This window comes from Balaenoptera musculus, chromosome 14 (genome assembly GCF_009873245.2).
Source record: "Balaenoptera musculus isolate JJ_BM4_2016_0621 chromosome 14, mBalMus1.pri.v3, whole genome shotgun sequence".
NCBI classification, from domain to species: domain Eukaryota; kingdom Metazoa; phylum Chordata; class Mammalia; order Artiodactyla; family Balaenopteridae; genus Balaenoptera; species Balaenoptera musculus.
In genome coordinates, this window is record NC_045798.1 from 51,987,878 (window position 1) to 52,002,406 (window position 14,529).

The window sequence follows — 14,529 nt, forward strand, 5'->3', positions numbered from 1 at the left end:
GTGCCATTTGAACATTCTGATAAAGCATGCTTCCCAAAGACACAATAACTCAGTGAGGCATCAGAGACAATTGTATCACACTTCAGGAATACTCCATTACAGTAATCACGTTTGCCTCCAGAGAAATTATTTTAATTCCTGAGGTTTTTTTTTTTTTTTCCCAGTCATGCAGTTCTGGTTTTATAAACATGAGTTTAAACATTGACTGGAGATGAGCCCCCATGAAGAAGTGGCCAGTCGGGGCATGCTGCGTGCGGGCCTTGGTCTCCTAGAGGTCTTGGGACAGAACAGGGCGAGCGGGTGGAGGGTATCAGGGCTTCATACCAGTGGCAGGCCTTCCGAAGTGAAACAAATACTTACTGGACTTGGGAAGATATTTTTCTTTGTTTATCTGTATTTTTTTCACTTATAACAAACTTTGCAAAATTGACTTTGAGTTAGAAGAGTAAATAATTTTGATCGTGGAAAGGGGAAAAAATCATGAAGCAGAGAAGAAGTGCTTTGGGACTTCCTTGGTGGTGCGGTGGTTAAGGATCCACCTGCCAATGCAGGGGACACGGGTTCGAGCCCTGGTCCGGGAAGATCCCACATGCCGCAGAGCAGCTAAGCCCGTGCGCCACAACTACGGAGCCTGCGCTCTAGAGCCCGCGAGCCACAACTACTGAGCCCGTGCACCACAACTACTGAAGCCCATGCGCCTAGAACCCATGCTCTGCAACAAGAGAAGCCACCCAGTGAGAAGCCCGCGCACCGCAATGAAGAGTAGCCCCCAGCTCGCCACAACTAGAGAAAGCTGGCGTGCAACGATGAAGAGCCAACGCAGCCAAAAATAACTAAAATAAAATAAATTTATAAAAAAAAAAAAGAAGAAGAAGTGACTTTGTTGTTGTTAAAACATGGCTGGGACTTGGGTCCACATCCATAATAGCTCACGCCCATAAGTAAACAAGCAAGCCACCAATTCTCTATCAGCGAAACCCCAACACTGAGTATATTATTTCACAGTAACCATACAGGGATAGACTTCTTAGTCAGTCCTGACATTTTATGAACTTTGATGTTATGATTACTGCCCTGAGTTTGTTGAGGCAGGAATAGTAGCTTATGAGCGAAAGGAGAACAAAATGATATTCTTTCATTCCTTCATTATTCACCAGCTTGTATTTTCCTGTACCTGCCAGATTTTCGGTTCTGAGGATACAGTGGTAAGCATGACCCTTATGACTCTTCCAGCCTCATAAGACAGGGTGCACATAAATATTGTAGTCAGTAAATGTGTGTAGCTTTGGAAGAGGGCTTTTGAAGGCTGCAAACAGGGCTGTGTGCAGGTAGCAGGGATGTAAGGATATGCACTTGGCAATAACGTGCAGTTCACAAGGACATGTGCAGGGATTGTCATTACAGCGTCACTTGTAACAGCAACTTGGGGAGTGGCTAGATAAGGAAAACATGGCATAGCCACATGATGGGATGCAACTAGCAATTATAAGAAATGCGTCACACCAGAAGTACCAACATAATTGCCACATCAATTGCTGTATTAAAAGGACTGTAGAATAATATATGTTAAAACGTTCTTTTTTAATCTGGAAATTTACCCACCAAATTTATAACCGTGGTTACCTCTGGTCAAAGGGGACTTAATTTTTATCAGTAATATTATACTTTTTCAAAGGGAGTATGAATTCTTATAATTAAATATTAATTTAAAAGATTTTTTTAGAAAAGAGGATAGTGGGATGGGGCAGGGTGTGGGGGGTGGGGGTGGCCAAAAAGCCTCCTCAGGCATTTGGGCTGAGTCCTGAAGGATGATTGATGGTGGTGTGTTGAAGTCCAAAGCATGTGAAAAGGCAATTCGAGTTCTAGAATCAAACTGAGTCATGAGTTTGAAAGATGGTCCTACACACAGAACTCTGAAACGGGGTTGGCTTCCTCGTGGTGGTTACATTTGATATCTGCCTCTTAAAGACACACATATCATGTCTCTTTCTAACTTGGAGTCTTTCATTCTTTAGTATCATTGCCTTCCTGTTTGTGAAAACATGAGACAGAATGTGTGTAAGAAGTTCTGTTATTCGAAACATTTAAAAGTGAGCTTGGCTAGACAGCACACTATTTGACTAATAGTTGTACAACTTCTGGAGATGAGAGAGCTTGTCTGATGTCCACACAATTTCATTTCGTCGGCTATCACAGACTACCAGAGATGAAGGCTCCTGTTCTGCTGTTGCACTTTATTTTACGGGTGACATAAGAGAGTCTCTGGGTCTCAGGATGGAACCAAGCCAGACGCAGGCAGGGCTGCTTTCGCCTCTGGAGGCTGCCATCTTGAAACCTCAGCCTGGGTCTGTGCTTGGCGTCCCTGCAGTTTCCAGAAGGTCACAGAGAATTCCAGTCTACCTTCATGCTAGTTTCTCGTCCGCTCTCTCAGGCCTCTAAGAGACACTTAAGGCAATTAGGTGGTCTCTCTGGCTTGGAATAAAGTCCTTTTTAAACATAAAATCAAAGTACCCACAAAAGAAAGCAGTGAGACACCTCATAGTCCGCAGTTATCACTGGATTGACTTGTTTGACTCCTAAATAAACCTGCAACCAGGCTACTAATTGTGTTTTTTTTTTTCCTATTGGTTTTAGGCTATGCAGACTGGAATTCCATTACATTAAACTGCTCCATGTTTTCCACAGAAATAATGTGCTGGATCCAATAGTATTTTATTCTAAAACAAAATAGCAAAATAATGGCTCGTGCATTAAGGTTCTGGCCAGTTGTCCAGTTCCTGGGTATATTCAGTATCCGTGGCCGGTAAATATGCTCCTTCTAAACTCTGAGTGTTACAGGGACAATAAATACTTTCCTGTCTAACTTTGGGTTCTCACCATGGAAACATCAGAGCAACAGCTGGGCTCTCTTAAACGTCTTTTCATTCTCTTAGTAGCTGGCAAAAATCTTTTGAGGGAAGCTGCTTCTTCTTTTTTTTTTTTTTTTTTGCTGGATAACAAAACTATTTTTGAATGAAATCACTGCTTCAGTTGGTCAGATATACGTCTTAACTGATTAAGATAACTAATTGGAAATTTTCAAATCCCTTCTTGGGGCCTTGGTAACCTAGAAACGGCCTTGAAGAGAGCAGAAAGTATGAGTCACCGGGAGGCTAAGTTCAAACTCCAGTTGAAGTGTACTGTCTCACAGAGGGATGCAGTGTTTGCTCCATCTGAGGGATACAGATGGAGCCCAAGGGGGCACTTTGTCTGACAGAAATTTAACACACTATTTCTTCTGTTTGTTTTTGTGTTTGTGTTTGTTTGTTTAAATTGTAAATTTTAAAAAATTTTTATTGTGGTAAAATATACATAACATAAAGTTTACCATTTTAACCATTTTTAATTGTACAATTTAGTGGCATTAATTATATTCACAGTAACACTATTTCTATGACATATTTTTTTCATCTAATTATAGTATGTCATATGCATTTTACAGAACTAAATGGGGCATTTAAAATGCCTGCATCTTATCTAAACCTTAATACAGAACTTACTAACTAGTTGCCACAAATGGGTCACACCTGTGTCAAGACACTGATTTTTTTTTTTTTTTTTTTTTTTTTTCCCCCCCTCAGGGCAACCAGGCAGGTCCGGGGTGACTGGGGCACTGGGCGGGTCTCCTGTCCGTTACTCTGGAGGGCTGTGCAGATGTTCTTGTCTATGCCCTGTGCAGGGAGGATTGAGAAGCACCATCCAGGGTGCTATTGCTTAGAAGGAAATGTGCACTGACAGTGGAGCAATGAAACCAGTTTAGATTCTGCTTCGGGTTCATGACGTCGCCAGTTCTTACTGGCAGGTTGTGTGATCTTGCCTTCTCTGGACCTCGTCTTTCTTATCTGCAACGTGGGGAGATCTCCAAGGTCATTTTTCCAGTTCTTGCCACTCTGTCTGTTGACCATCCATAGCGAGTATCTCCATGCTGAGCACCATGCGAGGTCCACTGGGCCAAAGATCTGCAACAGGCAGTGAGTACTTACTGGATGTCCCTGGCGGCTGGGTTCACTAGAGAAACAGAGCAGGAGTAACTCCAGGCAGGGAGAATGGCTCCTTTGAGGACCCCAAGCTGAAATGCCCTTGGTGTTGGGTGGACAGCTCAATAGACTGATTAAGACTAGGGTGGGGGAGTTGCTGAAGGGAGAGAGGGAGATGAAGTTGGCAAGATGATGGGGTATTAGCTGAGCAAGTTGGACTTAATCCTAAGGTTAGCGTGTACGTGTTGGAGCAGGAGAGTGTCATGTGTAAAGTCCCATCTTGTCCTCTGGTCAATTCCTGCTTGGCCTCCTGAGTTTTGCCCCAACAGCACTGTGGAAATTTTTCTCACTTGAGTACTTCCTGGTACAATTAGATTAATGTCTTTCTCCCCCACAGACCTGTAAACATTAAGGGTGAGAACCTCTACTAACCACTGTACCCCTGCATCTTGCACATAATAAATGCTCAATAAATAATTGTTGGGTAAATGGAGAGAGAGCCCTTGCCCCATGGTTACACTTCTTCACTTCTAAAAAATGTTTGTATTGTTACTTATTATGGGAAATCTCTGCACCCTCTGCTCAATTTTGCTATGAAACTAAAACGCTCTAAAAAGTAAAATCTATTAAAAAAATTCTAATTGTCCAGAATTGAATTAATCATAATCCTTAGTTCATGATACACTGGCATCATTGGTCCATGTGTGGCCCTCTCCTAGTTTATTTACTTTATATAAATATAAATATTATAAATATTAATATTATAAACATGATTAACATTATTAATATTAATTATTAATGGTATATAAATATTAATATAAAGAACATCCATGAGACTACCGTCTAGCTAGAAACCCAGAGCATTACCCTTAACTTACTATGAGCTTCCAACTTTCACATCTCTGAACCTGGGTAACCAGCACTCTTAAATATTGTTTAGTGTTGTCTTATGGGTTTGTTGTTATTTGTTTTTAGTATTATCAGATATATATATATATATTATATAACAATAGTATATTATATAATTTTGCCTTTTTGAACTTTATAAAAATATTAGAATATTGTAGTTTCTCTTTGCACTTGTCTTCACTCCACATCATGCTTCCAGGGTTCATCCATATTGTCATGTGATGCTGAAGGTCTTCCGTTTTCTCTGCTTGGAATATACCGCAATCTATTTATCCTTTTTCCCATTGGTGAGCATTTGGGTTGTTTCCATTTTTTGGTAATTACAGACAGTGCTGCTGAGGATATTCTCAGACTCATATCCTGGTGCACATGCTTTGGCATCCCTAGAGAGGGTTTCTCAACCGCGGCACTGTTGACATTTTGGACCAAAAGTATTCGGTGCAAATGTTGTTGTGGAGGGCTGCCAGGTGCATTGTAGGATGCAACATCTAAGACTAGATGTCTCCCGATATTGATAAATGTCCCTTAGGGGGCAGAATCACCTGGTTCAGAACCACTGCCCCAGGCTACAGCAATGCCACTTCTAGGTGATGTCAGTCATATTCATGATATGAATGCTTAACTTTATGACATAGTGCCAATTATTTTGCCAGAGTCATTATGCTAATGCACACTCCTATCAGCAATATATGAGAGCCCGTTGATCTAAATGCTCTTCAGTGCTTAGTATTATCTTCAGACTTCTTAATTTTGCCAAGCAGATAAAAAATGGTATCTCATTGTAGTTCCAGTTGAGTTCTATTAAACTCTGATTGATTTATATTTAAACTTCGGTTTTAAAATATCATTTCATATAAATGTATTGGCCATGATTGTGTATTTTGCTCACTTTTATAGTTGTGTTTTTACTGATTTTTAAAATATATTTTTTCATATTCCTGATTTGAGTTTATGTCTATTAGATGTGTTGAAATGTCTGCTCCAAATGTGTTGCTTAACTCTTCCTCATCCTGATTTCTTTGGTCCTAGAATATACTTTAACACTGTTTTAAATGTTTCTATTGTACTTTTAAAACATCTCAGCAACATCCATTTTCCTTCTTGTTTTTTGAAGCCTAAGAAACATGACATCAGCCTGAGACCCGAATTTGAGAAAGTTAATTTGACTTTGAAGGAAACTGTGCCCTGCAGAATTGGTCAGGCAGTGGGCCTGTTGCTTTTCCAACGTGAAGAGGGTGGCCTCCAGTCTGGGACTGTTTGTGGTTAAAAGGAGACTACCTGATGGGTTCAGAACAGGCCTGTGCCCTAGAGTAACTCCTTGTCAATTACAAACAAGCAGAATACCCCTAGAGGTATTTGAAAGCCAGAGGCCAAAGACCCAGAATGCCTTAGAACAAGTGTAAACAAAATTAAGTTATACTTAATTCAGCTAGGGAAAAAGCAAAATTGTCTGAACTAATTCTTCAATCTTAAATATTAACAGCATAAAATATCATTCCATTTGACTAATTCTACTAGGATGAAACTAAATAAAATCAAGCATAGAAAGTCCTGTGTCCTACGAGAGGGTATTTCCTTCTTCATGCATTTGAGTTGTAGGGCAAGGCCAGTGCTTTGACCATGGGACTTCCTGGAAGTGGATTCCCTGAGTGAGTCATTGTGCTGCCTGCCCTTGGTCCTGCTCTGCCACTCATGATAGCAAAGCTATGACATACACAAGTCATCAGAAGATTTATTGCAGAGTCAGAGATGTTGAGCCCAAAGAGGAAACAGGTTGGGATGTTGATCAGAATCACTGTCTTCATACATCTGTAGGACAGCTACATGCAAGAGAGGAGGATCAAAAATACACAGCTTACACAGGTGGAAGTTATAAAGGGGAAAGTGTTACTATCTGCCAGTGATTGGGAATGCTTTGCAGAGTACTATGTCCTCTTCCTTAGTGAATCAAGCAGAGTTCTGAGTATCCATTAGTGGGGGATGGTAGAGATTTCCTAAGAAGGCTCCAAAGCCAGTGACGATGATGGTGATGATGATGATGAGAGCTAATAGCTAAAACAAATTGATTTGCTCACCGTATACTGCTCCTTTTCAAAGTGCTTTACATATTAACCCAGTTCTCCTAGAAGGTAGGTACTGTTGATATCCTAAATTGGGATGAGGAAGGTGGGGCCCAAGGTCACACAGCTGGTAAATTATGGAGCTGGAGTACAACCCAGGCAGTTGGCTCCGAGCCTCTCCAACTCCAGCAGACTTTGCTTCTAAATGACTTTACCACCTGGGAGAACAAATGAAGTCAAGTCATTTTGGAGGCTGGGGCTCCCTGTTTTGTGTTAAAGAGGAGAGACCCATTGGTTGGCAGGGTAGAGATCCGTGGGCTCTGGGCAGACCAGAAGTAATAACATTTGCAAATTCCTGATCAAGCTGAGGGAAGGTAGCCTCAGGCTGAAGGTTGAGGGTACAGTTTTTAAGTTGACTGCTGTTAGAGCAGAAAAGGACTGCCAAGAAAAAGGACTGTGGTGTGTGAGGGTGAGCTGTACCAGGCTCAGAAGGACAGATGGGGTGTGCTTGTTTGTGGCTTGTGGCATTACAGGAGGAATGCTGTCCTCACTGCTCCACTGGCTTCCTTGTTTCTGACAGAAGCACTCCTCAATCCAGGTATGGGGTATATAACCATGGGATTGTACCAATACTTCTTTCTTCCTTTCCTGCCACATCTAACCAGTCACCAAATTCAGCCAAATCTGTTTTAATTTTTTTTGGATCCATCTCTTTTTCTTTAGCTCCACAGCTGTCACCCTCTCTGCCCTACCTCTTTATGAGGCTTGCATAACCTTTATTCCATAAAAGCTGATCAGCACATTTTAAGAAATAGGAATTATAGATCAATCTCTTTCCAGAAGATATACATAAAAAATTCTTAATAATATTATAATCAACTATACTTCAATTTAAAAAATTCTTAATATTAACAGATAGAACCCAGGTGTTTATAAAAAGGATAACATGGTATAACAAGGTGGGGTTTATTGCTGGTATGCGAGGTTCGTTTAACCTTTTAAAAAGCAGTTTTGTAATTCATTACATTTACAGAAATAAAGGGGAAAATCATATGATTATCTTGATAAATGGAAAGAAAGCATTTGATAGAATTCAGCACTCATATATGGCAAAAACTCTTAGCAAACAAGGAAACTTCTTTGATCTGATAAAGAATAAAAAATCTGTGGCAAAGCTCATATTTCCTCTTGATATTTGGGACAATGAAAGGGTGCTTACTGTCATCACTTTAGTTCAATGTAATATTGCAGTTCCTAGCCAGTGTAATAAGGCAAGAAAAAGAAAGGCATAAGAATTGGAGCAAAATAAATACAACCATCATTACTTACAGACGGTGTGAGTGTCTATATAGGAAATCTAAAGAAATCTATATAAAAAGTATTACAATTGATAAATTTGGAAAAGTTGCTGGATACAAGGTAAATTTACCCCCAAATCAATTGTATTTCTATATATCATCAAATAAATAGAAAATTAAATTGGAAATTGATAACATGTACAGTAGCATTAAAATTTATATTTAGAAGTAAATTTAACAGAAAATATATAAGACCTCTACTGAAAATTTAAAGCTTTAAAAGAAATGAAAGAATATTGGAGTAAGATTAGATCTAAATAAAGGATATATATACCACAGCCATGGATTGGAAGAGTCAATATGTAAAATTGTCAGTTCTTTTTCTCATTTGTGTATAAATTCAATACAATCCCAACTAGTAGTCCAGCTAGATTTTGGTGAAGCTGATTGACAAGCTGATTCAAAAATTCTATAAAAGTATATAGGGCAAAGGACTTACTTTGCAATGTCAAGGTCTATCATAAAACTGTAATAATTAAGATAGTATTCATGCAAAGATTCATGCAGAGTATTCATGCAAGGATAGAAAAATTGACTAATGGTGAGAAAAAGTCCAGAAACCCACAGATATATACTTGATTTATGATAAAGATGATACTAACATGGGGAAAATATGGCCTTTTTACTAAATGGTTCTGGGCCAGTTGTATGTCCACGTGGGGATAAAATGTATCTTACCCCTATCTCATATGATACACTAAATAAATTATGGATGGACTGCAAATTTAAATGGGAAAGGTTATATAATAAAGCTTTTAGAGGGTCACATAAGAGAATGCCTTTAAGACCTTGGTATAAGCAAAAAAAAAAAGAACAGGACAAAAAAGACACTAACCATCAAAGAAAAAAAGATAAATAGGGCCCCATTAAGCTTAAGAACGTATGTTTATTAAAAGATACGATGAAGTGAATGCAAAGGCAACCCACAGGGAAAACATATTTGCAACACTAGAATATGACAAATTACTTGCGTCCAAATTACGTAAAGAATTTCTACAAATCAAAAATAAAAAGCCTTTTTTTTTTTTAGTTTATTTATTTATTTATTTATTTATTTATGGCTGCATTGAGTCTTCATTGCTGCGCGTGGGCTTTCTCTAGTTGTGGCAAGTGGGCGCTACTCTTTGTTGTGATGCTCAGGCTTCTCATTGCGGTGGCTTCTCTTGTTGCGGAGCACAGGCTCTAGGTGCTCGGGCTTCAGTAGTTGTGGCTCGCAGGCTCTACAGCACAGGCTCAGTAGTTGTGGTGCATGGGTTTAGTTGGTCCACGGCACATGGCATCTTCCTGGACCAGGGATTGAATCTGTGTCCCCTACATTGGCAGGGGGATGCCTAACCACTGTGCCACCAGGGAAGTCCGAGCCTCTTCTTTCTTTTTTTTAAAGGCAAAGTACTTAGATACTTCAAAAAGAGGATATCTAAATAGACATTAAAAGTATGATAATGTGCCCATCTTCATTAGTCATCAGGGAAAGCAAAGTAAAACCACAATGAGACATCATCACACACAGATTAGATGGCAAATGAAATAGACAAAAACATAAAATCTTGGCAAGGATGTGGAAGAACCAGAATGCTCATATACTATCTATGGGAATGTAAATTCATTCATTCATTTTAAAAAATTGTTTGACAGTTTCTAATAAAGATGAATTTAAGCATATCTTATGACCCAAAACACTAAAAAACATGTACTACAATATCTATAACAGCCCTATTCAAAATGACCCCAAACTGAAAAGTACCTGATTATCATCAACAGTAGAATGGATAACTAAATTATAGTATATTCATGTAAGAGAATACTATACAGCAATGAGAAAGAATGATCTTCAAGTACACATAACAGTATAGATGAATCTCACAAGTGTAATACTGAACAAAAGGAGCTGGATACAGTATGATTCCTTTTAGATGGAGAAGAAAATCAGGCAAAGCTGACCTGTGCTGTTTCAAGTAGGGGAGGGAAGCAGTTGGAAGGGAGCATTAAAGGAATGCTGATTATGTAGATGCATCTATTCCGTGAAACCTCAGTGATTCGTGTACTTTTCTGTATGTATTTTATATTTCAGTAAAAAGAAAAACTGTAACTGAAGGAGAGTGGGGCAAAAGAGTTACAGATTTTGGCAGAATGATGCCTACAGTGGGAAACGGTCGATTCATAAGGATTGAAGGCAAGAAGGAGCTGGTGGACATTTAGGAAGTAGAGGAGGACACTGAGATTGCAGAAGAGTTATGGTGGGAGGAGAGGAATGAGAGATTTGGGGAAATGGGGGCTTGTGGTCGGGGCGCAGAAGTTTGGATGTAAGGTTTCCAAGGTGGGCTACTTAGGTGCGATGGTGAGGTCCAGCCTGTGAGGGCCTGAAGTGAACAAAGATGAAGGTCATTGGAGTTAAGGAGTTTTAATCCCTTTGGCAAGGGATTGAGAAGCTTGGGTAAGTGTTCCACATGGAACACTTACATCACATAAGTCACATGTTGATAGGATTTAGAGGCCAAAGGAGGGTAATGATTCAGTTATCAAAGTCTGTACTTGTTTAGCTGCAAGGGCAAAACCCAAGTTAAACTACCTTAAGCAAAAATGAAAAGTTATTATCTTCTGTTAGTGAAAGGCCAGGGTGAAGCTTCAAAAGTATTAGATGCAAGTGTTAAAATTGCCATGGAGACTGCTTTCCTCTCTCTCCACCTCCGTCCCTCTTTCTCCAACTCTGCTGTTCTTGGGCCGGGGTCACTCACAGGCAGCCTTCCTCCACTAGACTTAGGGTGTCCTTGTACCTTCTCATCCCTGAAGGCACCAGGAGAAATCCCAGGGGTGGCCCAGATTGACTCCACCTGGACCATGTGTTAACCCTTGAAGTGGCGGGGGGGAGAATCAGCCCCCCACCCCCAAACACATTGACTGAGAATGAGGGAGTGACATGCAAAAACCAACCGTAGAGGGTGGTGCAGGAAGGAATGCACTGAAGACATGAGGACTTCTCGCTGCAGGCGCTGGGCAGCCCTGAGAACAGCCACTGCATGACTCTGTATGCAGAAGGAGAACCACCTGGGAGGCCTGCCCAAGGCCAGAAGCTGTTGTGAATCATGTGTGGTAGGGGGATGGGAGGAGCGGGGTCGGGGGATGCAGGCAGTAGCATCCAGCCAACTTGACAAAGAAATTTGGCTTGTGCTAGGTTATTGCATCTCCAGCCCACACTTAAATTTCCCCATCTCACAACTGTCTCCTCTAAGTGTGCTCTTTTCATCTCAGCCAGCTGGATTTTTTTTTGCTTCATCTTCCTGTTTGTCTGTAATGCTTATCTTGCTTTTCCATCTTGTCTCTGTGTGCATTTCTCTTTTCCTGGCCTTGCCTCAGGGTTGAGGAGGAGGAGGAGGAGGAGGAGGAAGAGGAGCAGCCAGTCACGGAGCCCAATTCAGAGGAAGAGAAAGATGACGATGCCCCCTGTCCGGGCGAGGACAGGTACCGAGGGCTGGACACTCCCTGGCTCCCACCAAAAGCCTGGAGTCTCCTTCCTAAGGGATAGTTTGCAGCCAACCTTCAGTAGCCGCCTCCCTTCCTCACTAGCTCCCACTGGCAAACGTTTACACGGAGCCACAGAGTGACTAGTTTTATAGAAATAACTGAGCACGTTTTCCCTAGAGAACCGTGTTTTACTCAAACGCTGCCTTCCTAACCTTGCTTTATGGGAGACACACCCAGGAGCTTTTCTCCCCACTGTCCCCTCCCTCGTTGAGTGCTTTGGCTCAGTCAGATTGACAGTACCTAACGGGATGTTCCTCTCTGCTCGGAAAACTTTAACCTTCTCTACACTGTAGGAAGAATAATTCCATGTGTCCCCTTCTTCCTACTAATTTTACCAGTACAATGTTATCTATAATGTGTGGATGTCTGCTGTAGGAATAATGCATTTTGATTTTTATCCAAATGGACAGAAACACTTTTCACCCCATATAGTGTAGAAAAAATTCCCAGCATTTATTTGCATGCCTAGAACAACTACCATAGCTCTACAGCCCTTTGGGGGAGTTTTCTGTCCTCCACTCACCTCTCCAAGGTGCATCCTTTCTGTCTTCGGGCAATGTTAACAGACACAGGCACCTTGCAGAGATGTGTAAATTTTGTGGTATTTTCCCCAAATGATGTCTGTATGAAAAATAAAAATTGATCATGGGTAAGTTCATTTTCTGATATTCAAAAATAATTCTATAACTGAATGGTTCCTTCACTTGATTGATTACGCTGCAAACTGATATTGTTGCTGTTAGTTTTTCCACAAATAAGCAAAGTCAAAAGGATCTTGGATGAATTAGGGTAAAATCTTTCTCTTACCAAGTTCAAAGTTAATGTGATTCTTTGCTGCTGTGGCCTCATTCTCGGGGCCACCGGCACACATAAAAGTTCTCAGGCAGGCTCATTTGACGTGCTGAGATGCCCACCACTCCCAGGGGTCGTGGAATCCTCTCTGAACTGATTGCTTCCCCCCTTTGGAAATGTCCGGGAAGAAGCCAGCAGGATGTAGAGAGAGGAAAGGAATGACCTAGTGACAGAGAGTGAGGTACACATTCCAGAATGAGATGGGGAGAAAGGTCGGCATTAACCAAGGGCCCCCGCCCATGCCGAGTGCCATGCTTGGGGGTAGTGACTTTAGTTAGGGATGCTCTGGGAAGGGAGGAGGTTCAGTTGACAGTCCCACCTTAGGTCAAAAATGAGTCACAGAAAATTTTGTGGACCCTCAATAAATACATCGGTGTGGCTCCACACGTGCTTAAATGTGCATGGTATGTCCCACCCACAAACTTTTCACTCTCAGGGGCTCAAACAGTTCAGCAGCACCTACAGACCAGATGGAAGAATCTGGCTGGAAAGAGCAGCCTCCAAAGGCGTCCCTACTGACTGGTGCTGTCTTTACATGGGATTGTTATTTACACAGGTAGATGGTGGTTTATCCTATCCTCTGCAGTGTCTTTGACTATATGACTGATTCTGGAGGGTGTCTTCATCAGAGACTATACAGTTAGACTTTTCAGTTTTAGGAAGCAAAGGTGTGCATATTAAACACCAGCGTTTGATCTTAACCACGGTGTTCATTAACATTGATCTGGATGTTATTTCTTCCCTGATGTCAACCTACTAGACTTAAAAGTGGTGGGAAAGATTCTGCTTACTTCTGTGGGCTTGGTGTCTTCCACTGCTTCCCCTTCCTGCTGGCTGCTTCCTTGTGTTTGCCCGCCATGTGTGCCCACCACGTGTGCCCCCTGTGTGTGTGTACCACCTGTGCCAGGCCTGCCCTGGGCACTGCAGTGTGGTCTCATCCCATCTTCCCCTTGAGCCAGGGAAACCGGTATGTCCCTGCCCTTATATACAGATGGAGCTCTGGATTTGAGGTAGGAAAAAAAACAGCTCACATCCTGTTCCCAAGTGGGCATGGCTGGGGGTCAAGTTCTCTGGGAAAAGGACTATGGTTTTGAAAAATGCAGAGTTTAATGTAGATTCTCCTGTTACAAAGGTAGGCTTCAAATTGTCTAAGTGGTCTAAATCCAGTCCCCTGAAGATGGAAAGTCTTCATAACTGTATCTGTGGCAGAATGAGGCCTGCCTGCAGGAGTCTAGACATCTAGGGCTTAGTGGTAGAGGAGGCCCTGGGGGAAGTGTGAACCGGGCAAAATGTCTTCACTCTGCCGGCCCCTCATTTCCAGCTCTTTGCATTTCTTGCTGGCATCTTTTCTCCTTCTCCACACTTGCTTTCCAGAAAGGATCTGAAAGCACTGACTGTTAAGTATGGGGCTTGTGGGATACCTCGCCCTCAAGTTTGGGTGTTTCAGGAGGAGGGCAGATCCCCTGTTTGATCAAGACAAAGAAATGAAGTTCAAATTGTGGAAATTCCGGTGCCGACACAACCAGTGGGGAGAAACTTGGGGATTGAGGGACAGGTGCAGAAGAGCCTTTGAGCTTCCACTAAATCCCCTCATAAAGGCCCTTGTATGCTCAGAGGCTAGGTGGGTCTTACCCCCCAGATTGGCAAGCTCAGGGCGCCAGGATTATTGGGAAAACCAGGGCTTCTGGCTTTTATGCTGCAGGTCAAGAAACACAGCTGGACTCTTAAATGAGCGGCCCTAACAGTAGTGAGCTTCTACGTGTCTTTTTCTCTTTCCTAACTTTTGCTCCCTCTCTCCCAAATCTCTTTCCC

General features: G+C 41.7%; 1 protein-coding gene across 5 annotated transcripts in view; it reads left to right on the forward strand.

Annotated features, from left to right (window-relative positions):
• The window catches only part of FHOD3 (formin homology 2 domain containing 3), a 491,767-nt gene that overhangs the window by 334,119 nt on the left and 143,119 nt on the right, over window positions 1-14,529 (forward strand). For 3 of the 5 annotated variants that reach the window (XM_036822949.1, XM_036822947.1, XM_036822948.1), the window contains exon 11: window positions 11,698-11,802. The exons of 1 other annotated variant lie outside the window; for it this stretch is intronic. In XM_036822949.1, the coding sequence (XP_036678844.1) occupies window positions 11,698-11,802 (105 nt within the window). Of the gene's footprint in view, window positions 1-4,251; window positions 4,255-11,697; window positions 11,803-14,529 lie in introns of all 5 variants that reach the window. One more of the 5 variants, XM_036822950.1, reaches the window with a different exon arrangement.